We start from the raw sequence: 26,788 nt of genomic DNA on the forward strand, positions 1-26,788 counted from the left end.
AGGGTTTTGCTTTTTACAATCTCAGACTCTGCAGGAACATCCTGAACATTGGTACTTTGGAATTAGTGTTGACATGCTCTTTAAAATACATTAGATAACACCACCTGTTCTTACATGCCGTTACGAGCAGACAGGTGCAGTGTTAGCACATCAAAGTTTTGTGAGTTTAAGCAATCAATGGATCAGTCTGTCATTCATCATTACATAACCTCTGACAGACTATGATCACCTAAATGCAAACAAAATGTTGTCCTGACAGGTTGTATCGGCCCGACAGATCATCCTTTTATGTGACGATGCAGGCAGATCTGGTGTGGGTTTTAAAAGTTCCAAGTCACGGAGGCTTTTTTGTTTTCTGTCTTTCTCTATGGAACCAAATGGTTTCAAAGGCCAGTGTTCTTCATTGCTTTTCTTTCGCTAAAATGTGTATTTTAAATGCTCAAAGAGACATAACATGGCTAGTTGTACTTTGCACCATGCTGTGTCTGGGTATTTGGACAGTATTGAGCTGTGTGCACTCGAATCCGCTTATCTTTTTGTCTGCAAGGGTCCGTTGACCCGCGGGTCACCAGGCTATAGCATTAAATTGTGTGTGTTTGCTTTTTCATGGTAGTTAGAGTGTAGAAATGTGAACAGCGAGAGTACATAAACCCTGCTAGCTCAAACAGTAGTCAGTCCTGAGTGCACACTCTCGGCTCACTTGTTCTCCATCACCCAGGACAATCATGTTGCGCTTTGCGGCCCTTGGGCTCCTCCTCGCTTCGGCGGTGACTTTAAGCAGCTCTGCTGTTGTTCTGGAAAATGGCCTGCCGAACCTTTGGTCTCAAACCGCCAGCCAAGTGACTGAACTACCTACGCAAGATGGGATTCTGACTCCCAATGCTTGGAATTACCTAAACCGTCAGAGTTTATATCGTCTGATGATTGCAGGTACAGACCCTTACCTGACCTACATGGGGACAACCCAGACTGAGAATCCCTTTTGGGGGCTGGCACTGCAGCTTGGATGGATGCAAACCTCAGGTAAGACAGCCTTTTGTTTCTTCTTAAATTGTGTTTTTATTATTTACCAAATGTCCCCAAACACTGGGAAATGTCATAATGTAAATCTGCTGCTTCTGTAGGTCGCCTTGCCGACCCGTCCGGTTCAACAACCTGTGGTCTACAAACAGGAGACGCCATGTGTATTTCACCCGAGAGTTTTTGGGGCTGTAAGTGTAACAAACGAAATCTGAACACAAAGCACTCCCAGAAATCACTGCCCATCTCTGCATTCTTTCTTTTTTTTTTTCTTTTCAGGTATGAACTACTTCACCTCAACGTTCCCCTTCCTGTCTGCTGCACAACAGGGTTTTCTGGGAGAAAACATTCAGGTTTTAGGGCGAGGGGAGGGTTGTCACCATACAAGATGCAAACTGAATATTGATAATGGTGGATACAATGATTCTTGTTATGTTTCCAGCTCAAGCTGCAGGTGCCTGCAGGTGTAGAGGGCTTTTGTACTACCTACACTGAATGTTCAGCTAGTTACTCTGATGCCATGACCAAGTGGGATGCTTTTTTCCAGGTATTAAAATGACACCGGAAATGTAGTGACTGTTGTTTGTGTACCTTAAACTACCAACACTTTCCTTTTACTAAGCTTTCCAATAATATGCAGTATTATGCGAAGACACATTTTGGCGTAACCTTTGCTGTCTTACCTGGCTTGTGGAGTGTGTCCACGACAACATTAAAGCTGTCTTCCCATGAGTTTGAAGGCCGCAATATGGCAATAACAACATTTCCATTTTGAAAATCCCTTTTTTAATTGGCATAATGTAACATTCAAATGTTTTTAGCTATAAGTTTAAATTATGTGGATGTAATGATAATCAAAAATAACAGAAAGAAATGCTTGAAATAAATCACTCTGTGTGACATGAATGTATATTATGTGCATTTCTCATTTTTGTATTTGAGTGACCTAAACACTTTCCATATTTGATGACGTTCCAAGTTATGGAGCTGTACCTGTATGACTTTAATGATCAACACGTGTCTTTTAAGGCTCTTAAGCCAACATCTGAGTCAACTCTACCTGACAACGAGAAGAAAGACTCCATCCTTGGTCTCTACTGGACAGCTCAAATGGCTACGACTTACTCCTCTTCAACATGCAGTGTCAAGTAATCCATCCATCCATGAATTTGGATGTTGGCCTTTCCATGGAATTTGCATGCTACACGATTTAGTGGATGTTCAAAAATGTTAACAATTCAGTGAATATCACTTATGATATTCGTTTTTACTCAGTTTACTAATTGCAGTTGTCTAGCTCTGAAAAAAAAAGAAAAACTTAATAGAAAATCATATTAACTGCAATGCTAAAATATCTTCAGCCTGAATATTTCCAAATATTTTATCTTTCCTTGTGTCATCTCCTGGCTTTTGTTCCTTCAGGAAGAGCCACTACTCCGCTGAGGAGCAGTCATTTGCAGACAGCTGGTTGGACTCTGCAGAGTATGTTGCGGCAGCTCATTTCCACTCTAACCTGGAAAAGTCTGTGCTGTTCCTGAATCCTCTGCCAAGCCGAATTTTAAGGGTACTTACATCGTCACTGACGTATTTATTTCAACGTCTCCATTTTGCTGATTATTCGTCTATTGTTTTTCACTTCCTTCGACAGGCGGGGGATGCATCTCCAAACATTGCTGATCTGACTGAAGAGGAGAACTACTCACTGACCATTTTCTCCTGGATGAAAAACATCAATACCATTCTTGGTAGGACACACAATCACAAACAAAATGGAAAACATCTCCAATTTGGATCACTAAGTCCCAAAGGTTGATAATGATCTCATCTTCGACCAGGTGGATCAATGGTTCGCATGTGGAAAGGGGCGATGTGTTCGGTGACTACCAGAGAGAAAGGCAAAGAGCTGTTGGAGCAACTTCTAACAAATCCCAGCTTCCCCACAACCACTTTCCTGTCCTTCATCACAGAGATGACTACCGCCTGCTGAGATGAACACAAAAATACAAAATCAGGAAAAACTGTGACATCAATATGATCACAGTCCCTTTAGCGCCTAAAATTTTGTTTTTTTTTATGAAATCAGGAGGAAAACCTTCACTACAGGATGTTGATCTGCTCTGGATCAGAGCAGATGTTCTTCGTGTCAATTTATGTAAACCCTTAAAACATAAACAAGTGAATACTTTGTCTTTATTTGATTATTTTGGAGTGTTGTCTAGAACGTCAATACTGGAAAGGGATGTCCTGGTTAATGTTAAAAAATAAATTTAGTTTAGTTTATTTAGGTAGTGCTGATTCACAACACGTTGTCTCAAGACACTTTAAGAAAATTATTTTTACAACAGACATGTTCACAAAAGGACCGTTCAGAAATGCAGAGTAACCTTTTTTTGTGTTGCAATTGTCATGAGATTTTACATGCAAGGCAGCCATATTGGATTTTAGGGCAACAGTCGTAATTTCAAAACGTTGTACTTCCTAATGTGCTGCTTATTTTAAATGTTTTGAGAACCACTGACATAGAGATCTTCAGTAGCTCATTACTGACCTCTAGTGGTAATGTACCAAAAATAACACCATGTATCTCTTCAAGTAAAATTATGTGTATTTTAGGGAAAGTATGATGTATATATGATATATTTAATACATACGGACATAAATCCTTCATTGACCACTAAAAACATTTCTAACAGGAGTTATGGAGAAGTCTTTATTCAGACACAAATTTAACAATTTACATTAACAAAATGCTGCACAAAATTTCATTTAGTGAAATTATTATACAAAAGAACACATTGACTTATTTAAAAAAAAACACAGATTTTATTAGCCATAAGAAATCTTTCGTTGTTATTAATATACTAATTCTATGCTACAGTTTGATTGTCCGTGGAAAGCAGTATCAAAAACAAACACACAATAACAAGACACAAATACAATATTTATTTTTTTCCTTTTTTTCTTCCTTTTTTGGTGCTTATTGGACAGACTTATTTTTAGACAAGCATTAGCTTTGTCACCAGTATAGCTCAGTAGAAAAACAAAATTTCGGCCAAAGAGTTTTAAACGTTTAGTGAAGCATTTCACGTACAACTAGAGCAAATGTTGTTATTTTAAACAGACAGAAATGCATTACGAAGAAACTTTTTGTTTTTGAGAGCCTGAGGTTAAAATGTATATTTCCACATTGATTAATCTAAAGCAGTGGCATCAGTAAAGTAAAAAAAAAACAATCCAGAAAAAGGATCTAAAATTATAATAAACTTTCTAAAGGTGTAACATCTTACATAACTGTTCACACACAGACATGTCAATATATGGGCAGTGGGTATTGAGCACATGTCTTGTTAAGCATGTTAAAATGCTGGATTTGTGTATTTTGGTCTTCAAAAGACTAAGCAGAAGACTGCAGTTAAAAAGCGAAATATTCCAGATAGTTGCTCGATCCACACATGCCTTCAAACTCACTGCATCCTCTGGTTAGAATGTTTGAAGATTTTTCAAAGAAATCCATCTTTAGTTTATCTTGGCATCATCTCAGATAATATAATATTAACAATGATGGAAATCTGAGTCTATATATTTAGCAGGAGAGGAAATCCCACGTCAAAGTAAATCAAGCAATCCACAGAGGTGGGTAAGAACTAGTTATGCTCACTTGAGTAACTTTTTGGAAAACAATTACTTTTAGGAGTAGTTTTACTATGCCACACTTTTTACTTCTGTTTAAATAATACTAATATGAAGTATCACTATTCTTACTTGAGTAAAATTTTTGCATACTCTACCCAGTGTGAGTAACTTCACAGAATGAAGAACAAACATATGTCAACCAAAAATATTTGAGACACAGAGACAAACCTAGGGTAGACGTCGAAGTGATACCTCTTGTTTGTACAAAAGCTTTGTTTTAAGGTTATTTTCCGTCTGTTGAGCCTGTTGTGCCATTTGTAGGTTATAAAAGATACAGTAAACACTATTGTCACTGGAAGTACTTACATATATATACATTTTGTACTGTAAACATTAGCTTAATAAGTTTTATATTTAAAAAAGATTATTTGGAAATGTGTTTTTTTTGTGTCATAATTTCTCATGATCAGTTACTCAGTATTTAAATAGCCGTGTTACCAAATACATGAGTACTTTCTTGGGGAAATACTTTTTATTTTTACATCCACTTAAAAAAAAAACATATTAAAGTGGAAGATCTGTGATGTTGTGGGCCTGACTCTCTGATTCCCTGATTATTATTTTAAAAAATCTGGTAGACTCTGTCTGAACTGAAACTCAACTCAATATTCACTGATATTATGATATAAATAGTAGACAAATAAACCCAGAAATGCTTAAAGCAACCATTGTCTGTAGCTGCCTTCGGTTTTCCAAGTGAAAAATAATAAAAATAAAACTAATAACAGACATACCAATTATTGTGGCACCAATGATTGTGTCAACAAGAATGACTTCTTAATTTCTTTTTTCTGACTGAATATATTCAAAGTCAAGATTTTTATTTTCCAAACTTTCAGCATGAGTTTCTACTTCTGCTAAAAAAAAAAAAAATGTGTATAGATGAATAATTTCTATTCATCATTGCCTGAAGGTTTTGTTTTTTTAAGCTTCATATTCCAGCAGCTTTTGCTCCTTTTAACCAAGAAGTCTTGCTTAAATATCAGTTGCTATGAGAGTTTATAATGAAGAACACATTTTTTTAGAACTGGAGTTTAGTTCGCTGTATCGCTATGGTTCCCACCATAAAAATTGGGAATTAGCGTTAATGAAGGAGGCGTCATCTTTGGGCTTAACAGAATCCAGCATTACATGTAAAATTAAACGATTTGACAGAGTAAAGCTTTAACTTAGTGATGACACAGCTGATGAGTCATATTTACAATTTGTCTTTATTAATTTATGCTGTGGACATAATCTAAGCAATATTTTCTTATAAATTGAGAAAATGGTATAATTTATCTGTAAAAGATGACGCAGTTGCGTTATAAATAGTATTTTGTTGAGATGGGAACTGTAAAAGTTTGGGAATTTGTGACTTAGAGTAAATGAGGTCATTGACAGCATGACTTGGCGATTATCAGCAATATATAAACAATTATAAAGAAAGGTGAAATCATCTGTTTGCTGAGCACCAGAAGTAACACTAACTCTAAGGATACAGAAGACAGACGTTGATTACAAAGAAACAAAACAAACGATAGTCGAAGCGTTTTCAATCCCTTCATTTCCTTTTGGCTCTGGACGTAAATTTCCAAGGTTTGACACGACCCGGTGAAAAACTGGGAAGACTAGTGCAGAGTCTTCCCAGATATAAGCCAGGAATGTCACTGCAGAGTCTAAACATCGGAGCGGAGCTGGAGGGAGCACTTTAAACAGAAATCAGTCAAACTAACTCAGCTTTCTCCTGGCTGGACACCACAGAGCAGCAGAGGAAAAGAAGTTATCCACCGTAGCAGACACCTTCTAAACACTTATCACGTATGTCCTAAGTAAACCGAAACACAACAGCGGGTTATCGGTTCTGACTTGGCTCCACTGGGTGGTGAGGTAGAGATGTGCTTGAACGGTAGACCTGCTGTTCGCTGACCTGCGGTCGAGGTTGCACGCTGATGACATGTGCATCTGTTGAGTGTTGCTTGGCTACATGAGAGGTAAAAGGTTTTGTCTTCTTAAACAGGAAGCTGCTAATGTACTGGAATGTGTGCATGAGGGGGGTTTTCAAGAGCTGTTTGCGATCTCTGTGTGGGTTTTAAATTCTGTCTAGAAAGTTTGAAAAAATGGCATAAAGGTTTCCACATCAGGCCAAAGTAATGGCCTCACTTAAAGTCTTTTTTTTTTTTTTTTTGATTGGCCAACACACAGTAGTGCATAAATGCAGTGGGAGGAAAAGCAAATGTGTTGTTTGTTTGTTTTTTCAAAATAAAAGGTTGTATTGTGTGGAATGCATTTGTATTATCAAACCCCCTTTACTTTGATATTGCTAAATAAAATCCAGTGCAGCAGATTCTCCTTCCAAAGTCAGCTACCTTTTAAATATCAATAAGGTCGAGATAGAAAAAGATCACAAAAACATAACCAGTCGGCAATGGCGGTGCTGAGGGCTGCCCACCTAGAGGCGAGAATGTTAAATTTGTTGGTAGAAAAGCCACCAGAAGATGCCACAGACGAATGGTGTCATCAAAAGACTTGAGTGTGGAGTTGGCTAACCAAAAAGTGAAAAGAGTCAAACTAAAGTTTGGATTTGGGGCATGCCACACTTTTCAAGGTTTTCTAAGGGTAGCATTGCTTTTCCATGGTGCTGTGTGTATGTGAATAATCCGATGGTTTCTATTATGCTTCTATGTGAGCCGAGGCCTTGTCTTTTAACAGGTCCAGACACAGGTGACAGCTCCAGCTCCCTGGAAAGACACAGTGAAAAATCATCTCTCCTCTCTCTTTCCATATATAGCCTTATCCTGAAGCCTCTCTCAAACATAAAGCACACGACCTATATACATAGTCCACTGATGTCTTTGGTAGACAAAACACAAAAAACCCTTCAAAAACCGGCTCTCACCTTCAGGAGGTTGGGTCATCGGAGGCTTCAGGCAGTACATGTGATATCCCCGATCACAGTCATCGCAGAACAGCAACTGGTCCTGAATGGGAACACACACACACACACTCGACATCATGAGAAGAAAGAGGTTTTCTGTGACGGGTCCGACATGACGAGCCTTAGCGTGACGATGCTCACATCGTTCTCGGAGGTTCCGCACAGACTGCAGGACTTGCACTCGATGCACTGCCACTGATACGTCCTGACCGCCTGCATCATGTTTTCTGTGAACTGCAGACATGTGGGGTGACCTTTGGAGGGGCAGTAAGGTGAAAAAAAAAAAAAAAAACACAAGGAGAGACATTATTGGACATATTTTACAAGATATTTCCACCTTAAGTGATGTTTATCCTCTAGTTTATAAAAATACTTTCTGTCGTTCGGGTTTTTGAAGCCATTTACAAATTAACACAACTCTCATTTCACCTGTGTGAACATGTCTATGCACCCTTGTGTAAGTAATTTGTGTAAAGCATCCCTACAATCACAATTCACTGTACCGGTAGTGCATTCAGACGAACATCAAATTTAGTGTGTTGCATGGTCAGAAAGGCTTTTTTTTTAAAATCTGACCACATCTCTTTCTGCAGGCTTGAGAAGGCTTAATACAAATAATTTTTATGTAAAAAATAAAACTTTTCCCATTATTTTAAAACAATGTATCCCTGTCCATCTACTTTGTGATTATTTAACTGTTTGTATTGGTTTATCACATACAATCTTAACAAAATAAATTGATGTTTGTGGTTCTAACTTGACTAAATGTGAAGATATTAATGTGGTCTTCCAGCCAAAATGGAAACCTCAGCGTCGGAGGAACACAAGCAACGTCACACTGGCTCGCTGTTCTCCTGTCCTGACAAAGCTCATTCGCTCAAATGCATTTTTCCGCCTTCTCTCAGCAGGTGATCTGAGATATGATTTGCAGGGATGAACAAAGCAGAGAGGGGGAGGGGGTGATGTGGAAGAAAGAGATGCAGACAACTGCGGCATCATAATGCATGAAGCTGAAGAAAACAAACAGTGATGGCATGTCATCTAAAAGCAGAAATCCTTGCAGAGGGATGGAGCCAGAAGAGGCATACAGAACGGAACCAAGCAGCAGATATTAAAAATGGAGAATATCAGTTTTTCAGCTGTTCAGTCTCACTTATTGAGGTCACCCACACAAATAGAAATGCTTGTTTTGTGGCAACTTTGAAATTGATCTTGATAAGCACTTTTCTTCTAACCTGACTGAGCTTTATTTATTTATTTATTTATTTATTTATTTATTTATTTATCTTAAATGTCTTAATATTCAAGCTAATATTCCCCAAAAACCTGTAGAATAAGCTAAAGATTATTCTATAGGTTGTTGACTCAACGTGGCTGAATACGAATGCACAAATAACTAATAATACATGACATCACTACCTCAACTTGTATTTGTCTATAACATGAACCCTCCACAACGTACACTGACATTCAAGCAGAGCTTAATGGATGCTAAAAAATTTAGGGTGGGTAAACAGTCGGGGCTTCTCTAAAGGGATGAAAGCATCTTTAAAGTTCAGACATTGTCAAATCTATGATAAATCTTTACATTTTTCATAAATCTTTTGAGTCTTTTGTAGTGTAACTTTAAATTGTTTCACACACAGACGCCCACGCCCACACGCACACAAAATGGGTTTACTATTTTAGAAACAAAAATAATTAATCCAATACGTCATCTAATCCCACTTGTCCTTGAATGGTCACAGGGAGGCTGGTACCTGTTTCCAGCAGCCATTGGTCAAGAGGCGGGGTACACGCTGGACAGGTTTCCATTCTGTCACAAGGCATCAAAGAGACACAAAGGACAAACAACCATGCACACACACACACATACCTAAAGGCAATTTAGAGTAATCAATTAACCTAACTTTCTTTGGACAGTGGGAGGAAGCTGGAGTACTGGAGACAATCCACACATGCATGGTAGAGGCATTAATCCAGGTCTTTTGCTGTGTATTAAGATAATCCATTATTAATGTTGCTGTGTAAAACTGTTTGGTTTTCTTACATAGTTCTTCTGTTTTCCTTTTTCTGTCACAATTATTCCAAAAACTGCATCCAAACCAACCTGGCCCAAGATGCAGAAAATAATTGCCCTCATTGTTAAAATGCGATTAACCAAATTTTTTATTTACCACATCCAGACCTAATTATTGCCAGATCTGTAGAGTCAAGACATTACTCAAACAGAAGCTGTCTGACAACAGCAAGTATTCAAAAAGAGCAGCATGTCGCAACAGCGCAATGACTTGTTTCGAGCCAAAATTCTTCTGAACCGACGTAAATCCACATTTAAAAAGAATCATAGATGGAAGATCACATTTTGTGTTTACTCCAGTTATGTTTTTCTAGCATTAAAATGTATTTGACACTGAAACATTCACAATTTTCACAAAATCTGTGAGGAGTCAAATACTTTTATATCGGTTGTGCTCGTCAACTCACCTCAAATTCTAACGGTTCTGGCACCTTCTGGGGTTTGCTTGTTTTTGTTGTCTTGCTTTAAAATGTGTAACTCTTTCAACGTTCTGGGGAGCAAAGGAATCTTGGGCGACAAACTCACCAGAGCGACCGCAGTCGGAGCAGGACACCAGCTCCTCTGCCTGCCCCGTTTTCCTGTTGGCGTCCTGGTCTCCCAAGCAGAAGTCACAGTAGTCGTTGGGAATGATGCTTCCATCAGAGCCCTTCTGAGCTGTCCAGAGGAACAGGAAAACATCATAAAGGAATATTTTGATAGCGATAAAGTCAGATGTGAGAGCTGCGTCTTACGTTTGTGGTTGTCCGAGCTGTGAGGCGACGGCGGAGCCGTCTCTGCGTCCTTCTCCTCTTCTCCTTCCTCCTCGGCCAGGTGAGTGTGGGTGTAGTGGTAGCTCAGGCCCGGACGGTTCTTGTAGCGCTTCCCACAGACTGCGGATGAAACGTGACATGTCCGTTAGCAATTCACCAGCCGCTGTGTGTATTGGCTTAATGAAGGAGGATGTAAAAACAAAGCAACAGCAAACCGAAAAGTTAAAAACTACCTTTGGATGTACTGGTAGTTTATCTGGTTCAATTTTTGGTTTTATGAATATGAGCATGAAAACATGAACTCGTTAGACTGTTTTATGATTATTTTTTTTTATACCCGCATCCAATTGTGCTGAACCCATTGATCAAAAGTAAAGAAAAAAAACAACAAAAAAAACATTAATGGAATCATTTCTATGCCAAAAATATTGAAAGCTTGCCAGATTGCCTTGAATTCCTAAATTAGCACATTGATCCTCAATTAATTTAAATTTTCAAACAGCTACTTGGTGTGGCGTAGAAAAGCATAAAGGAGTTTCAACTCATCAAATCACACCACCACACCTCCACCACCGTGCTTAGCAGTTGCAATGTGGTGTGTGTGAAGCAGCCAATTCTGTAGAAGATGTAGTTTTTCCCCACCCAAAAGAAAAAAAGATTTCTTGATTTGAAAGCACAATTCAACTTTCATAAAGTTCACAAAGCAGTAAATAATCGCACCCAGTGGAAACACTTCCTCAGCGGCTTTAGAGAAACCGACGCAACATGCATCTGTCGGTGAAGTCACACCAGAACTTGCAACCGGTAGCGACAGAAGCTCATGGCAAAGCGTTAGTGTCATGCATCGCTTGCATTGAATCCACAAAGAGAAGTCCAAGCATACAGCATCAGAGGTTTTCTCTCAGACATTCCTGCGCTGTTAGCAAAAAGGCTGATCACTGCGGTATAACATGGAGCTGGGAGAAAGAAAAGTTCAAATTCAGATACCTTCTTCAGCCTTTTTTGAGTTATGCTTTTGTTTGTACCTATCTGGAACAGAGGAGACACAGAAGCAAACCATGATGGAAAGAGAATGAAACAAAAATGGAAATGAAACCGATTTGCATGAGTTTCAATCCACAAACAACCCGACTCCTGGAGGGGGGGGAGGATTTCGTCCAGGTACAGAAAGGGGGCATGCTGGTCAATTCTGCATAAACATCAGAGTCCCTTTACATGCTTATTTTAGGAACAGGAAAAAAAAGGAGGGATGACATTAAGAGACTTGAGAAGCTACATCTGCTCTTCATCAACTTGTATTTTCTCTTTGAGCAGACATTTTAGATCTTTTTTTTGTCATGGGAACTTCTGCAGGAAGAGGGCGGGGGGTGTAATAACAGCGGGATGACAGGGTAAATGATAAACTGAGGAGACATGTTTTGCGTCTCCTTACTGTCACAGATGTAAGGTTTATCCAGGTCTTCTGCATTAACAGACTCTGTCCTTCTGCGAGTTGATCCTCTGCTCTGCAAGGAAATGACAAATGTTAATCACACGTGCAACCCTGTTACGCTTACAGGTTAAAGCAACAATTATTTATGTTTAGTTCATGTTATTACTCTCATTTATAGAACTCTATATATGATGTTCCTGTGAAAAAATATATTATTTCAGGCTTTTATTGATTTATTTCCACCTTTCTTCCACACATTGTCAAAATTGTACAGAATAGCAGCAACCTGTGTCTCTGCAGCTGCCTGAAGCTTGGTGGACTTTCTGCAATGGCTCTTAATAGCTTTGGTTAAAAATTAAAAGGAATCAGTTATAACAAATACAGGTTTTTAACCAGTTTTCAAAATGTCCCTGCACTGAATTTGTACTGAATTTTAACAACGAATCTAATTAAAAGTACCAGTAATATGTTTTAATCATTAAATTGGAGTCTGTGTGCTTTTTAAAATAAATATGTGCATCCTCTTTTATGTTTATCTTTATTTTAAACCATAAAAATAGAAAATAAAATGCTGGTTGTATAAAAATAAGACATTTCCTAAAGCAGATATTTGTCTGAAAAGTTGTCTTTTTTTTTTGTTTTGTTTTTTCATGCGACATTTGCAGCTCCAAATGAGTTTCATTTGGCTGTCCTGAGAGCAAAACGGCTCTTTGGGTTGTAAAGGCTGCAGACCAATGATAAGAACAAACCAGTTAGCACCTTTCTTACCTCTCTTCTTAACAGAAATGCCAGAGCTCATTTAAATTGGTTGTTTTTCTGGACATAGAGCCCATTTAAATCATCTTTACTAATTCTGATGAGAAGAATGATCAAATGCCCAGCTTGGGAAAAAAAGCCAAGTGTTTTAGTCATAATGAAAAAAAGCACGTGAATATTTAAGCAATGTAACTGAATGACATATTTTTGGCTTTTGTTACCCACTTTGCCTCTATTCCTGTTCTTTTTCTTTGGCGTATCTGCTTCAAACTCTTCATCTTCGTGGAAACTGTCCCCGTTTTCCTCTGCCTCCAGAACTCTCTACAAAAAAAAAAGAAAAAGCAAACACACCCCTAGTAGGTTCAAATAAAACAAGACGAGGAAAAACAAGCTAAAAATAAAAATACAGCACAGAGGTTTGTGTAGACTTAAAACACATCATGGTTGCAAGGCACTATTTATTTTTTTTTTTTTTTTTACATTTTGAATGGGTTTTACAGCTTTTGTCATGCAGGAACAGCAGAAACGTTACTTTCACAACTGACAGTCATTCGTCAGGCACGTAAAACCAGGCAGATCCCACAAAGGTGAGAAAGAAGTCATTCATTTAAATGCTGGGTTGGTTTAAAGTTACCTGTATTTCCAGAAGCGTCTCCTCATCTTTACTGACGTTGTTTTTTTTCTCCAAAGCGTTGTCCCCCCTCAACAGTGCCTCCAAGGCGGTGGCCTCCCCCGGAGGCCCCTCGCGTTTGGGCGCCAGATCAGCTTCTGTGGAGGAAGGGTGAAGGACGAAGAGCAACAGAAAGAAAAGATTTGGTTTCAGTATGTGTTTCCGTATGTCACAAACCATTGTTTGATTTGTGTTACATGATAAGCCAGGGCAACTGTTCTTCCAATACCAAAATATAAACTCAGTTCCAGTTGCACTTCAAAGACCAGGTAAGCGGCACATCATCAGCCCCGTCACTCCTTACTTATTCTTTCCTGTGAAGGTGGATTTGAGAAAGCCCAAACTCACTACATCACCCCTCTTTGAACTTTAAAAGCGGAATGAAAATAGGATGAAAGCAGAGATGTGTGTTTAAAGTTTCCTTGTGTTTAGCATGCGATACACCCTTAAACCTTTAGTCTATTTGGTATCCGACGACTTCAGGGAAAGACTTGCAGGGCATTTTCTTTATCTGCTAACCCCACCTCACCTCCAGCAGCAGCACAAACATGTCTAACCTTTATTGCTTTTCACCTGTGGGAACTTCCATCAAATACCTCAAGTCTTATGTCTTATGTTTTCCTCTATCGTCAACCCTTAACGTTGAACTCTAATGAGAGGGAAGGCGGTCATGTGAAGGCTTGTGAAGTTCTAGAAGCTTCTCAAGCTTGACTCAGACTCCATCAATTTATTTAAAAAGTGCTTTTGTAGTAATTCAAGTTGTATTTAATGCACTAGATCGAGCAAACGTTTGCAAAAACTATTTTGTTTTTCCTTAATCAGGGTTGGGCTCAGAGGAGACTCATTCAGAATATCTCTGTAAGGTAGAGATTTTTCTATCAGCAAAGATAGAACAGATCCACTGCATTGCTCTGTTGCAAAGCAAAACTTTTGTAGCAAGTTCTACAGGGAGTGTTTTTTTTTTCTTTTATTATTATTATCTTCTGTTGCAACAATTTTCACTGTTTTGAAATTCCCCAGCACAAACTTGCTCTGTCAGTCGGGCAAATTGTATTTCCCTGCTCATGTGTTGGAGACACCAACTCTTCACTGTCTGCACATGCAAAAAAGTTGTGATCATGCACTCCCTTCCTCATGCCGCCCTGGGCAACCGCTGATGTTGTATGTCAAAAACTGGCTCTGGCAGCGAAACAGAATCGTTAAGCTTAATATTTAAGATTTCTCTCATACAACTAATTATTCTCAAGTACACTGCTATAGTCTCATGCATTTTCCTGGACCTGAAAACAGCAAATTGGTTCCAGACTCTTTTAGATGAGCTCCGATAACACAGTGCAGCAAATGTACATAAAGAAGGACTGAGAAATCACCATTATACATCCATTCCTAAGGAGATCCTCTGTGTACCACTGCATATAGACAACCCTTTATTCAGAAGGTATTAATGAAACGAAGCACTCGATAAAACTCTGGAGGAACAAATTCACATTCCTCTGTCGTGGTATCATATATATTTTGCCCGACCTGCACAACAATATCCCGCAAATGCTTTCCAGCTTTAATAGTTAAACAACAAGTATTGCTTTTTCATCTTTTGGCATTAAAGGTTGGTTGGTTGTAGCTCTGGGGAGTTTCTTATACTTTTTTTTTTCCCCCCACAAAGAAGGACTCCCTTTTCCGTCGCGTAAAGAAAAAATCATTCTTTACAGAACGCTCTGGAGTGTTATATTGCATCTGGAGGACACAGAAGAGGGAACAATAGTGGTAGAGAGCAGAAACAAAGAATCGCCTTCATTCCTCCTCTTATCGGGTTCCCTGGTATTCCACTTCTAAAATCCCCCCCAAAAGACAAAGCGCTGTGCGCACGAAGGGATGAGAACTGACAAAATAAAGCATGTACTGCCGTCTCATAAGGCTAAGCTGCATTTTAATGCCTCATGGACAAATGATTATAGAGGCCCAGTGAGGGTGCTCCTGTGCTGGAGTTGGGGGGAGCAGGAGTCATGTGTGGGGGTGTATATGGGTGGGCGTGGGGGTGTGTGTGTGTGTATGTGTCTACAGCAACAGAACAGTGAGAGGGGGCATTGATTCGAAGGAAACAAAAAAATGAACCTGGGGACCTGGTGAGAGAGAGGCTAACCAGAGCCAGATGGCCTGATAGCAAGAATTAATAAAACAAGCAGAGTGCAGGAACACAGCAGCATCAGGAACCACGTCAAAGTGAAAGCTGCATGTAAAAATACCTCGATGCATGGATCAAAATGGGATAACAGAGTCCCAACTTGCAGTGTTCAGGGTTTTTAATTGAGCGTCTGTGTGTAAATCTGCCAGGCTGTGTTGTTTGAATTACCTAGCCGGAGCTCACACAGGCGGAGCTGGGGATCCAGGGGTGGGTGGAGTCGCCTCTTTTTCCTCCAGCAACGAGCGGGGTACGTATACATCTGCCCCGCCGCCTGGCCTGGACCAGGAAACAAAACACATAGCCATATACTCGTTAATGCAGGCACTGTGGAGGAATTTTGAACAACCTCTGCCAACATTTTAACAATTTATGCACTGAGTCCAAGTACAACAGACACACGGAAAAACACTTAGGCTCCTTATTTTCCCCCCTGTCCCCTCCCTTCAGCCCCCCCAGCACTTATTGTGTCCAGATTTCAGCAATGTTCAGTGCAGTGGTCAGCATCTTGAGAAAAATCCTGACCCCAGTCAGATGCCATTAAAATTTTTGTCTTATTTTAGATTTTTCTGGTTGGTTTTGGAATTTCCAGTTTGCATCTTAGTGGGACAGAAACCTGTATTCTAAAGAAAAGGAATGAAAATTTTAAATCTGTCTTTACTCTAGCAAATTTGATCGTTTCTCTGCCTTTAATCCTCATCCCCGCCATTATCTTGAAAGAAAACAGAGAAGAAGGGAAAGGGGGTGGGAGGTGAAGAGGAGGTTCAGTTATGTCCACATGAGCAAAGAGAAAAAAAAATCAAGAGAAGGAGGTGGAGGCATCAACCCAGAATAAATGCATATATTGCGAGTTAGGTCTGCCACAAAGTATAGGGTGTGGCCTGAAGGGCTTTGCATACAAGATGGAGTGCGGGCTATTTATGTCCAGATCTCGGCAAGGAGCAGATTGTTCCCTTTGGCTGCACAGAGGACCAACATGTGCATGGCGAATTCTGAATACTTGATTCAGGATAAATCACTGATGGGCACCTCATCATGAGATACACCAAGTGCTTCATATGAACATATTAGTTGTAGGGTACCTGTAATTCCCCCAAAACTAAGACAACTACACAAAGCACTCACTGCAGTAGTCACCTGCTTTCATGCTCCTGGCGTTGCTAAAATGACTAATAGATTAGAATAAAATCTAAAACTACTTTACTGATTTGCTGCAGTAACAAGCTGTGCCGCAGGGCTTGCGAGTTAGCACTAACAACTCTTTTGACTTTTGTAGTAGCATCTCTGCAAAATGATATATGTTTTTGCTGAGACTTTATCATGGTTTCTTTTGGAGGTCTTGGACTATATCTAATGAACTATCTCAAAAGACAGCCTTCTTCCTCCAGTGCAGAGGCTCCACAGTAACACATTACATGACAAATCAGGTAAAAATGAAATACAGATATTTTCAAGTGGATTGCCAAATGTACCCAGATGCGATTCTGCAGGGGGGAGAAACTGAGATTCTTTTTTTTTTCCAGGCAGACTTCTTGGCCCTTGCAGAGTTTCTTACCTGGTCGGCGGTGGCGCTTTTCCATCCAGATGTAGCAGTTGTTCTGTGCCACGCCAGTTTGCGAGTCCAAGAAGGGCATTCGCACGCTGCGCTCAGCACAGAGGCGGGCGTTGTAGCTGCGACAGTGTTCAATGGCCTCTTTATAGAACTGGTCACCCAGCCTGAATCCAGGAAATCGTGAAAACAAGAACACAGATAGTCAAACAACACTGCATGTATACAGTTGTGGAGCCAACCGAGAACACAGCAAAATGCATCAGGCTCATTTACATTTTGTTCTACAACAATTACCCCATTCACTCAACATCTGTGCTACATTAAGAAGATGTTTATTTGATGAAAAAACACTTACCCGCAACTTTATAGTCTTATTTGTGCTATCAATCACAGCAGTATAAAGCATGCTTCTGTGATTTCTGTGATGACATGCTGTTGTTATTACATTCATAACATGCAAAAGCTTCTTTCAGAATGGCAATACCATGTGCTGCAAATCACCTTAAGCTCAAAACAATTTTAAGACTTATGCCCAAAATATTTCTCTTACAGGGTTAAATCAAATCAGTCAGTCACTTTGTTTAGACTTAAAATAGATGGCAAAAATCACGTTTGTAGCCTGTCTGACTGCATTGTTCATATTTACAGAGCCTTGCAAAAAATAATTGTCACCCCTTTTCTAATCTAGAAGCACCCAAGACTCTGGAGGGGCTGCAGAGATCTACAAATCAAGTGGGAGAATCTGTGGACAAGAAAAATATTTGTGGGAAGCAGGAAAATTGTCAAAAGGAAAAGCCTTCCAGAAGGAACACAGCAAGCACGTTGAAGACGATGCTCTGATCAGAGGAGAATAAATTCATCATATAAGCCTGCAGTCAAAAAAATAGTGCTGCGGAAACAAAATATTAACGTAGTAAAAATAAAGTTGTAGCAAGATCGATGTGTTTACTGCTTTAATTATTGCATTTTTTTCTTCTTTGTCAAACCTAGATGTTTCAGATCATCCAACTATAGCTTTGATATCAGGCAGACAAAATACAAGAAAACCACAAAACCAAGGTTTCAAACCTAACTTGGCCCTTTGTGAAAACACAATTGCCTCCTTGTTAAATCAGGAGTTAACTGTGATCAACAACATTGTTTTGCTCAGTTTCACAAACCACACACAGGCCTGATTGCTGCCAGACCTGTAGCATAAAAATACGCGCAAATCCTGTCTGACGACATAAAGTAGAGTGAAAGATCTCAAAGAACGTCATAGCTCAAACTAAAGAAATTCAAGGGCTGAGTCAAACAAAAACAGTCTGCAAAGACTTAATGGTCATTTCTAAGGTTTTGGGACTCTAGCAAACAGCAGCGTCTGTCGTTATCTACACATGGAACAGGATGGAGCAATGGTGAACGTTTCCAGGTGTGAGCATTTTACAAAAATCACTGCAAAATAGTGCATAAATAAATCAACAATGACTCAGGAGATCACAAAATAACCCTGGAAAACATCAAATGTACTGCCTCAGTTAAGGTTGATGTTTGACAATAAGAAACACTGGACAAAAAATGGCATCCACCGCATACTTACAAAGTGAAAATCATAAAGCACATCTTGATAATTCACAAGCTGTTTTGGAAAATATTCTGTGGACTGGCTTAGATTCTTCAGAACATGAATGCGTTTCCAATTATTGATAAAACCATTACGTTTTCTCTCTTTCAAAGAAAAAAAAATCCAGAAAAGTGATAAAATACAGCTTTACTACTTTCTGCTTCGTATTGCTCTATTACAGAAAGTTCTTAGAAAAAAACCTTTGCAGTTCTGTGTTTCCTCCAGATAACTTGCTAATCCCGGTGGTAGGGGTTAGCAATGAGACACCATGCTTTTGAGATAAAAAATGTTTAAAGTTGACAGGAAATTTGAAAATATCACTAGGTATTGGAAGGCATTCCCTAAACACCAACTGTGACGTTTTAGAGAAAGGCAAACATTAAAAAACCTAAATAAATAAACAAGCTATGCTTAGTCTGGTGGGGGCGCAAGAAAAGCCAGGTGGCCCGCCAGGCTTATTATACACTAGGGGAAACCCTGCAGTGTATATTGTAGCATAGTAAAATACAAAAAAGATCAAAGTGTTTTGCAAGCAAGGCAATGTGTAAGGCAAAAAAACCCTTGAAGATAATAAATAAGTTCACTTCAGGGCTTTAGTTCTATGTACTAAAGAGTCTGGACTTAAAAGATTTAGAGTGAAGGCATTAGAACTGACAATTAGACACGAGCAGAGAAGAGAAAAGCATATAAGAAAGATGAACCAAGCAAAGCTGTCAAAATGAAACATCAGTGGGCATGTCAGACTTATAATCCTGCTGAAAAACGTTCTTCGTGCCAATTCAGCTTCATTCATTGAGGTTTCAGGGGCAGAACAATTAAAGATAGAGAAATGACACCAAGATCAACACCCTCTGCAAACTGTGTGACGTGAGAAATACACAAAGGAGACTCTGCTGTTGATGTCATGATGAAGATTTTCTCTACTTGACATTGTTTAAGCCAGCAGATGCAGCCCTCTGAGAGTTTAGTGTATCCAGTCTGTCAGGGCTGTGTTTGGTTTTCGGTTTACAGAGTGCACACACGTCAGTCTGCTTGACCATCACCGGCGCAGAGGAGGAGTCTGGGAATACTCCGAACAGATATGCACAAAATGGCACGATGGGCAAAAACAAGAACATTAGCTCCTAATGAAGAAAAATATGCAGTATGTGGAGATGACAGAGGAAAGAAAGCTTGTTGCTGAATCGAATATCTCTCTATGATTGCATTGTATTGGTATGAAACTGATTTATAGCTCAGTTGGTGGAAATATTTTGGACACATTTTCTCGCAAAGACCCTAGAGATGGGATCTGTTGTAAATTGGCTCTTCTAAAAACAAACTGAATTTAAATGATTGAATTAAGATGACGGATCAAGAGGATTTGGGGTGGAGGGGAACTCATATTACTGATGTAAGTATTTATCTACAGAAGAAGCTAAACAGAAAAGAGATTACATAAGGGGATAGCCATAAGGAGGAAAGAAGGGAACACTGGTAAAATTATGCATGAGACATCTGGAGAGCAGAGGACATTGTCCCTCTTATCAGTTTTCCTTTTTTTCCCAATGCAAATTATAGCTCAGCATTTGCTACAAATGACAACAAAATGCCCTGAACTTAATCAGAAATATTTTTTTAATCTACCTTTTGAAAATTTGATGAATGAGGATTGCAATGGAATGAATATTTTTGGAAAATAATAAGGATATACATAAGAAGTATTATTAAAATGTGATTAAAAATAGAAACTACAGAAATCACTTATTTTCTAATCTTACTTTCCACTAGAATAATGTGCTCTACGTCATGGCTGTGAATCATTGGCTTGACCCAAAGATATTTTGGTCCTGATATATTATTAGTAATGGTATTAATTACATAACACAACAATTACTTCAACTGCTATTTGAAAAGAAAAGACCTTTTGGGTGACATTTTCACTGTTGGCATCCTTGATTAATTAATTGTATTGCAGTAGCATAGCATCGCACTGACATTTTTTTTAAAATAACTTTTTATTTGAGTGCCAAAAGCATTCACAGACCAATCATTTTTCCTTTAATGACTGGTTTGTGTTTTTATTTTTTTAATTATAAAATGCAAGCATATATATTAAGCACTCCTGAAGACCATTTAGGTAACATGACAAATAGAACCATAACAGAACCCAAATGATAATAGTTCTCATTTTTCTGTAAACAAATTGTACAGCCGCATATTTTTACTGAGGGAAAATATTTTATGAAGCTGGAATTAGAATACAAATGCACATTCACAGCATTCAGAGAATCTTTTTCCATCTCCCTGAGAAGTCAATTTGCATATCTTGTGTGGCCTTCAGTCTTCAGCGACTTTAGCAGTTCACAGATTGAACAAGTTTGATCCCCCTCATATTATTTACCTCAGAATTCAACACATTTAAACTGCTGCTCCTTGAAGAAAAGCCACTTGAAATGCCAGAGAATTAGATGAGTTTAACTCAGGCTACAATATGTCTGTTCCCAGTTTATGAATCTTTAAAAGAGGCGACTGTAAATAAGAGAAAACCCAAGCTGCTAGTTGCTCAACCTCATGTGGTTTCTGGCAACAGATGCATGTAGAAGTTGTTGGCAGACGTTTTGGGTCATACAGGCCTACAGAAACGCGGAATGCAGCTGGTGATTTTTGCCAACACGTGTTTATACAGTACGAGAGCAGCAGTCACAATGCAGATCTTCAGAAGAGACTTCCTGTCACATAACTCACATTCCCAGAGGTTAAGTCGTTATATCAGCTGTCGCTATTTGTTGCCTGTACTGAAATGTGTGTGTGGAACCTGCAGGCATTTCTCCTCATCTCTCTCTTCCCATCTTCTTCTTCGTCTTCATCACTCTGGCTGGAAGTTTCTGTCCTGATTTCAACAGCCGAGTGTCTGTGCAGTCTCCACAGGGGAGCTACGTAGATTCTTACATAAGTGAGCGGCTGTGCATTTGTCTGTGAGGTGTTTTCAAAACTTGAGCGGAAAACATATGGAAAACCATTTTGGTCACTAATCGCACGTTGTCCTACGCCACCTGGCGTCTGACAAACCGCATTAAAATAGCCATATATGCTTCCCTTAGGGCCACTAGATAGTTAATACGTGACAACAGATGTTTTCAAAAACGCCATTTGGACTTAATTAAACACCTGGTTTAACAAGCGCCTGGTGATGTATAATTTGTAATTCCATCCTCTAATTATGACGGCCAGTAGGTGTAAACAGCTCTCATCCAATCAGTAAAAAGTGAAGTTAAATCTTCCAGACCAGGGGAAAACCATATGTCCATTACATGCATACATTGTATGTCAATGTATGTAATTGACATACATTTATGAGGTCAATTATAGTTAAAGATGTATTAGGAATTCACTTCCTCGCAAGCGTACGTACAGTCAAAACACTGAGAATTTGAGTGAGAGCACACGGGTATCATGTATGTCTCAGGTGGATACAAAAGAACCCTTGAGAGTTTTAAATTACTGTTAATTTGTTGCTCCCCAATGTTAAAAAAAGGACTCTGGGGAAAATAAATGTGCATGAAAAATGTAAGGGTGCTACATCTAACTGTAAGTTACATTACTGCACAGAGATCTGGAATCTGGTAGATAAAGGTCATTTTTAGGCAATCAAATTGCAAAGCATGACCTGAGTGTAAGCCAGATGCACATGGCTATGCAAAGCAATGACAGAGAGTTGTCAACAAGGAATGTTATTAGTTACCAGATTAGAGAGTAACAATGAGCTCCTGTGTTAGTTTATAGACAAAAACATAACTTTCTGAATCAAGGGCCAAACATAAAATATGATAAAACTGTAATAAATATTAAGGCCAGGATTTTAACACATCAATTTTAACTAATTATACAGATCGTAACATTTTAAAAATTGTTAACGCAATTAATCAGATTTTTATTTATTTATTTTTTTTGCTTTTCAGAATTCCCAAGCTGGAACCTTTATATTCAAATGCTTCCGGTAGGCCCTTAAATCCAATTTATTTTTGGTCCAACATCAGTGTCTGACCGTACAAATGTATTTCTGAAAAAAAATAAACAAATAACATCAAGCAGTCAAAGTTCCAAATTGCATGCTGATACATTAAAACCCTATGAATTAGGTATGGGACAAGTAAATAAACTTGGGAACGTTGTAGACATACAGAAACATGAGCAGCATGTGACCCTGAATAAGTGCGAAACCTCAGGGGAATCAGAGGGCAGACGCTACATATGGGCAATTAAAGCTGAGAAAATTTTTGTAGTCTGAAGACTGGGAGAAGCAGAGCTGGGGTGGGGGGGAGCTGATAAGGTAGAATGGCAGCGGGGTGTGGGGGTGGACGGGGTCTGACATGACCTGGGGCACACGTGTTCCCTTTCAAACCATGTCACACTCATTCCTTCTCAAATGCACAGATATGTCTATGCATGAATGCATTCATTCTTTTTACGCCACACACTGGGAATGAAAGGGAAGAAAAAGTGAAGACGGAGGAAGGAAAGAAGATACGGAGGAGCTGAAGATGATGGCCTTGGGACCTAGATTGAGATGATTTCGCTGCAACATATTAAAAAAAAGGAAAAATGCTCCCACAGAAATGAATAAAATTGTACAAGATGATGAGGTGATGAAAATCGAGCTGTTTCTATGTGCAGAACAGGAAAAAATACATCTATCCGTACCACCAAAAACTCTTCCTGAGCGTTCTGGATAAACAAAAGCCGGGGTTCAATCCTGTACTCTGGGTGCATTATGGATGTATGCAGTGTGGCCTAAATGCAGCCAGACACACACACACACCCCCCACCACTTCCATCACTCACTCCCCCTTCTACAAACCGTGAGGGGGAGGGGCGACACATGTAAACAACAAATACAACCCCAATATGTGAACACTTCGCTCTACTTGCATCAAGCTATTTCACATCTCAGCCCACGTCTTCTCAATCCTCATGGAAACGCCAGCAAGCCCCCTTCCTACCTGAGCTCTTTGTTACGTTATAAATCCAAACCTGACCACGGGATGTCGGCAGGGCATGCAATATGCACATCTCTTCTCTGCATATAAATTACGGTGCTTATTTAAATACTTCTCATGTCAGCTCCTCATTAAACCCCAACCCTGCAATGCCTCTCCAGGTTTCCATCACAAAGGCGTCTTTGTACCTGCTTTTTTTTTTTTTAAATACCCCAAGACAATGTGTATGGCTAACCATGACTGAGAAGGCCAGACACACATGGTGACTGTCAGGCTCTGATAGTTTTAATGAATCTTTCAGAGAATAACAGGGCAGATTATTATTATTTTAAAGCAGGCAGCCTGGTTGACTGCTTCAAACCAAAGTTGAGAAGATCACTCCTCATATATTTTGCGAAAATACATTACGCGTGGTTTGTAATGCACAGTGTTTTCCCCCTTTTTCTCAGAAATCACATGTGGGACCAATTCACGTGAAAAGCAGATGGATCTCCCTCCCTCAGACCCCCTTATGACTCTCCTTTTTTTACCCAGTACCTTTCTCCTGACAGATGGACCCAGGAAAAATACTGGGACACTCTTAATCTGCTGCTCTACATACACAAAAGCTATAAACTGTCAACATCCTAATCTGCTTTGACGGAATACAAGCATTGTCTTTTACCCTGGCAAGTGCAGGGATTACAGTATTTTGTGTTATAGAAAAATAAATAAAAAACACAGAAAGTGTGCATCAAGAGAAGGGATACATTATTGAATGATGTTGCAACACAGAACGGAATTCAAAATGTAGTGACTTAATTTCAGCTGCAGGATAAATTGATAAACCTAACTGGAACTTTTTATGGACACTGCAAAGAGTCATTACTGTAGGAACTTGCATCCTTCTGGCTATTGATGATTATACTAAAAACTACTGAAAACATTCTTACAAAGGACTTTCCATGGAAAATATTTGGCAAAGTTGCCAGAAACTGACCATAAACACCCCAACAACTTTTGGTATATAAGAGTTTTAATCAGCTACTTTTCTAACTTCCTGGACAGCTAGCTGTGCAGCAGCAGTGAAATTAGTGTAGAACTGGAATAACAAGAAATGTAATTTTATTTTTGTCATTAAGTGTACAGAAAAGGCTAAAGTTATCACACCTATGACAGAATTTATTTTGAAGTAGTTTTTAAATCACCCTAGAAGTTTGCTTCTGTCAGGAAATCACACAAACGATAACAAGCTAATAAAAGGAGTATAGATTTGAAAAACAACAACAAAAAAAATAGGCATCTTTATTGGCATTACAACAATTAATGTAATTAATTGATGGCAGGGTTTTCTGTATGTTTCCACTGGTATTTATCTGTGGTGATGCACTCCAACATCTTTGAGGCTGGAAGACCTCCGTGCCATCGCCCTAATCTTTAGCTCCCTCCGCTGATTCTCAATTAACTCTATTCGGGAATCTTCTTGACCAAATGTATCCATCAGGAGAAGAGTCGCAATAAATTTCCAAGGCAATAGATGTACCAGGAAACGCAGTGAAGACACGTCATGGTCAAGTGGAGAACAAATACCAGTGGCATTACCAAGGACTGGAAATTACTCCAGAAAAGGCAATTCTAATTTATAAATTTCGAATTATAATTCCATATAGTATGTTGAATGTAAAAACAACCCTGCACACCACTAAAAGAACATCATACCAATACTGAAGAAGCGTGGAGGCGCTGGGGGCATCACGCTTGAACATTTGTCATGATGGAAATGATCAACAGTTCCAAAGGCCAGCCAGAGTTGGCATTAAACATTTAGGCTTCTGACATGAAAATGAAGGAACCTGATCTTTCATCCAGAAAGTAACTCAACGCATTCAAATCAGAAAAAGAATGGCTTCTTTAGTAGAGGGGTAAAGTGGGGACTATGCACAGGAAATACTCTGGAAATGCTACAGTTATAGTTTATCTTATTCATATCTGATTTTTTTAACTTATATCTGATTTTTCCCACATCACAAGCAGGTGGGCGCAGACATATTTTCCATTTAAGGATGAGCTGAAGTTTGCACCAGTGCAAGTTTTGCATTATTTGCATGACAGTTCCTATGCAAATGTAACTCGTGTGGTTTCTCCAATGCAAAGTTGAGTCCGTGCCGCATTCATAAAGTGGGGAACTTCCTACCAAGTGCACGATTCCGATCGCATGTTGTGCATGCCTTTATATTACTGGGGCTGCACAGCCATGCAAGACGGCAGGAGACCTGAAAACATCTGAAGCCGTTCAAGTGCGCGAGAAGCCTGATCTATATTTATGAGCTGCACAATATAAAGAAATCATCGCCATCCCTCCTTAGTCTGTGACAATGATACTGTGGTCCTGAAACATATAAATAAATACTACTTACGATTTTAATGGATTATGAATGACAGTCGCCATCTTTCGCTCTGCAAGGCTGTAATGTAATATTCCAAATCTCTGTGCAGTTTCGGAACGTCATGAAAAAAAAAAGTAGAAAGAATACAACAGCCAATGCTGTCCTGTCTACTGTGCTCCGTGCCAATACAACCCCAGCATGAAGACATTGGGCGTGGCTTCACAGAAGTATGTCAACAGACCCCACACGGGACTCATCTTGTGAAACAAAGTTGATTAAAATGTATTTAAATTAGCCCAAAAACTTAGAACCAATATGAGTAATTAACATTGTGGGCTTTCCTTTATAGCTTTGTTGGATCGTCTAGTCCTATAATGGTTCTGCCAGACGAAAGGGCATTAACGTATTCCTTTTTATTGTATCTTATGTCAGAAAATATATGAATGAAGCACGGAGGCAGTGGCCTGTGTTTGTTAGAGTCTGGTTTTATTCTTCAACATATTTTAAAAATTTTATGAAGCAATTACTTAGGGAAAGCATGCTGCATTCAAAGACTCTCGGATATCACACATCCTAACGGACACCTAGATTTTGTCAAATTCTAACTAAAACCTTGTTTCATTATTAAGTGATTCGGAAGAACGTGGTTCAAAACTTAGTGATCATCAGTAGCCCATTCATCACATTTGAAAAGTTTTTTCTCTTACATAAAATAGATAGATAAAAGTCAGACAAACGTCATGATTATTCACAAAAAAAAGTCGTCATATTAATATAAATTACTATTTTTAT

The 26,788-nt window shown here is 39.1% G+C and overlaps 2 protein-coding genes across 3 annotated transcripts; one reads left to right on the forward strand and one right to left on the reverse strand.

Annotated features, from left to right (window-relative positions):
• The first annotated feature begins 637 nt into the window (after positions 1 to 637).
• c15h6orf58 (chromosome 15 C6orf58 homolog) lies at positions 638 to 3,208 on the forward strand. Its single transcript, XM_005808351.3, has 8 exons — positions 638 to 1,023; positions 1,125 to 1,211; positions 1,300 to 1,373; positions 1,463 to 1,567; positions 2,050 to 2,168; positions 2,443 to 2,584; positions 2,669 to 2,765; positions 2,856 to 3,208. The coding sequence occupies exons 1-8, from the start codon at positions 726 to 728 to the stop codon at positions 3,005 to 3,007; spliced, it is 1,074 nt and encodes a 357-aa protein (XP_005808408.1). The 5' UTR covers positions 638 to 725; the 3' UTR covers positions 3,008 to 3,208.
• LOC102235244 (zinc finger protein DPF3-like) lies at positions 3,085 to 26,175 on the reverse strand. Of its 2 annotated transcripts, XM_014472242.2 has the most exons (12): positions 26,027 to 26,175; positions 17,052 to 17,212; positions 15,668 to 15,775; positions 13,282 to 13,415; positions 12,873 to 12,968; positions 11,892 to 11,964; positions 11,447 to 11,488; positions 10,442 to 10,579; positions 10,236 to 10,364; positions 7,772 to 7,884; positions 7,592 to 7,673; positions 3,085 to 7,433 (listed from the first exon to the last, which is right to left on the reverse strand). In XM_014472242.2, exons 1-12 carry the CDS (start codon positions 26,056 to 26,058, stop codon positions 7,366 to 7,368), a joined length of 1,176 nt encoding a protein of 391 aa, XP_014327728.2. In that variant the 5' UTR covers positions 26,059 to 26,175; the 3' UTR covers positions 3,085 to 7,365. The 2 variants fall into 2 exon arrangements, with proteins under 2 accessions (XP_014327728.2, XP_023203500.1); XM_023347732.1 differs by lacking the exon at positions 11,447 to 11,488.
• Between the last annotated feature and the right edge of the window lie 613 nt (positions 26,176 to 26,788).

The sequence above is a fragment of the Xiphophorus maculatus genome, chromosome 15 (genome assembly GCF_002775205.1).
Source record: "Xiphophorus maculatus strain JP 163 A chromosome 15, X_maculatus-5.0-male, whole genome shotgun sequence".
In the NCBI taxonomy this organism is placed as follows: domain Eukaryota; kingdom Metazoa; phylum Chordata; class Actinopteri; order Cyprinodontiformes; family Poeciliidae; genus Xiphophorus; species Xiphophorus maculatus.

Excerpts from the sequence above, each read along its gene's own strand:
- c15h6orf58 (XM_005808351.3), top strand. The coding sequence starts at position 726 with ATGTTGCGCTTTGCGGCCCTTGGGCTCCTCCTCGCTTCGGCGGTGACT. Across the intron at positions 1,374-1,462 it reads TTCTGGGAGAAAACATTCAG|CTCAAGCTGCAGGTGCCTGC; the intron begins GTTTTAGGGCGA and ends TTATGTTTCCAG. Across the intron at positions 2,766-2,855 it reads AAACATCAATACCATTCTTG|GTGGATCAATGGTTCGCATG; the intron begins GTAGGACACACA and ends ATCTTCGACCAG.
- LOC102235244 (XM_014472242.2), bottom strand. The coding sequence starts at position 26,058 with ATGGCGACTGTCATTCATAATCCATTAAAATC. Across the intron at positions 10,580-11,446 it reads CTCAAAAAAGGCTGAAGAAG|TCTGTGGGAAGCGCTACAAG; the intron begins GTATCTGAATTT and ends TTTCATCCGCAG. Across the intron at positions 7,674-7,771 it reads GCGGAACCTCCGAGAACGAT|GACCAGTTGCTGTTCTGCGA; the intron begins GTGAGCATCGTC and ends GTTCCCATTCAG.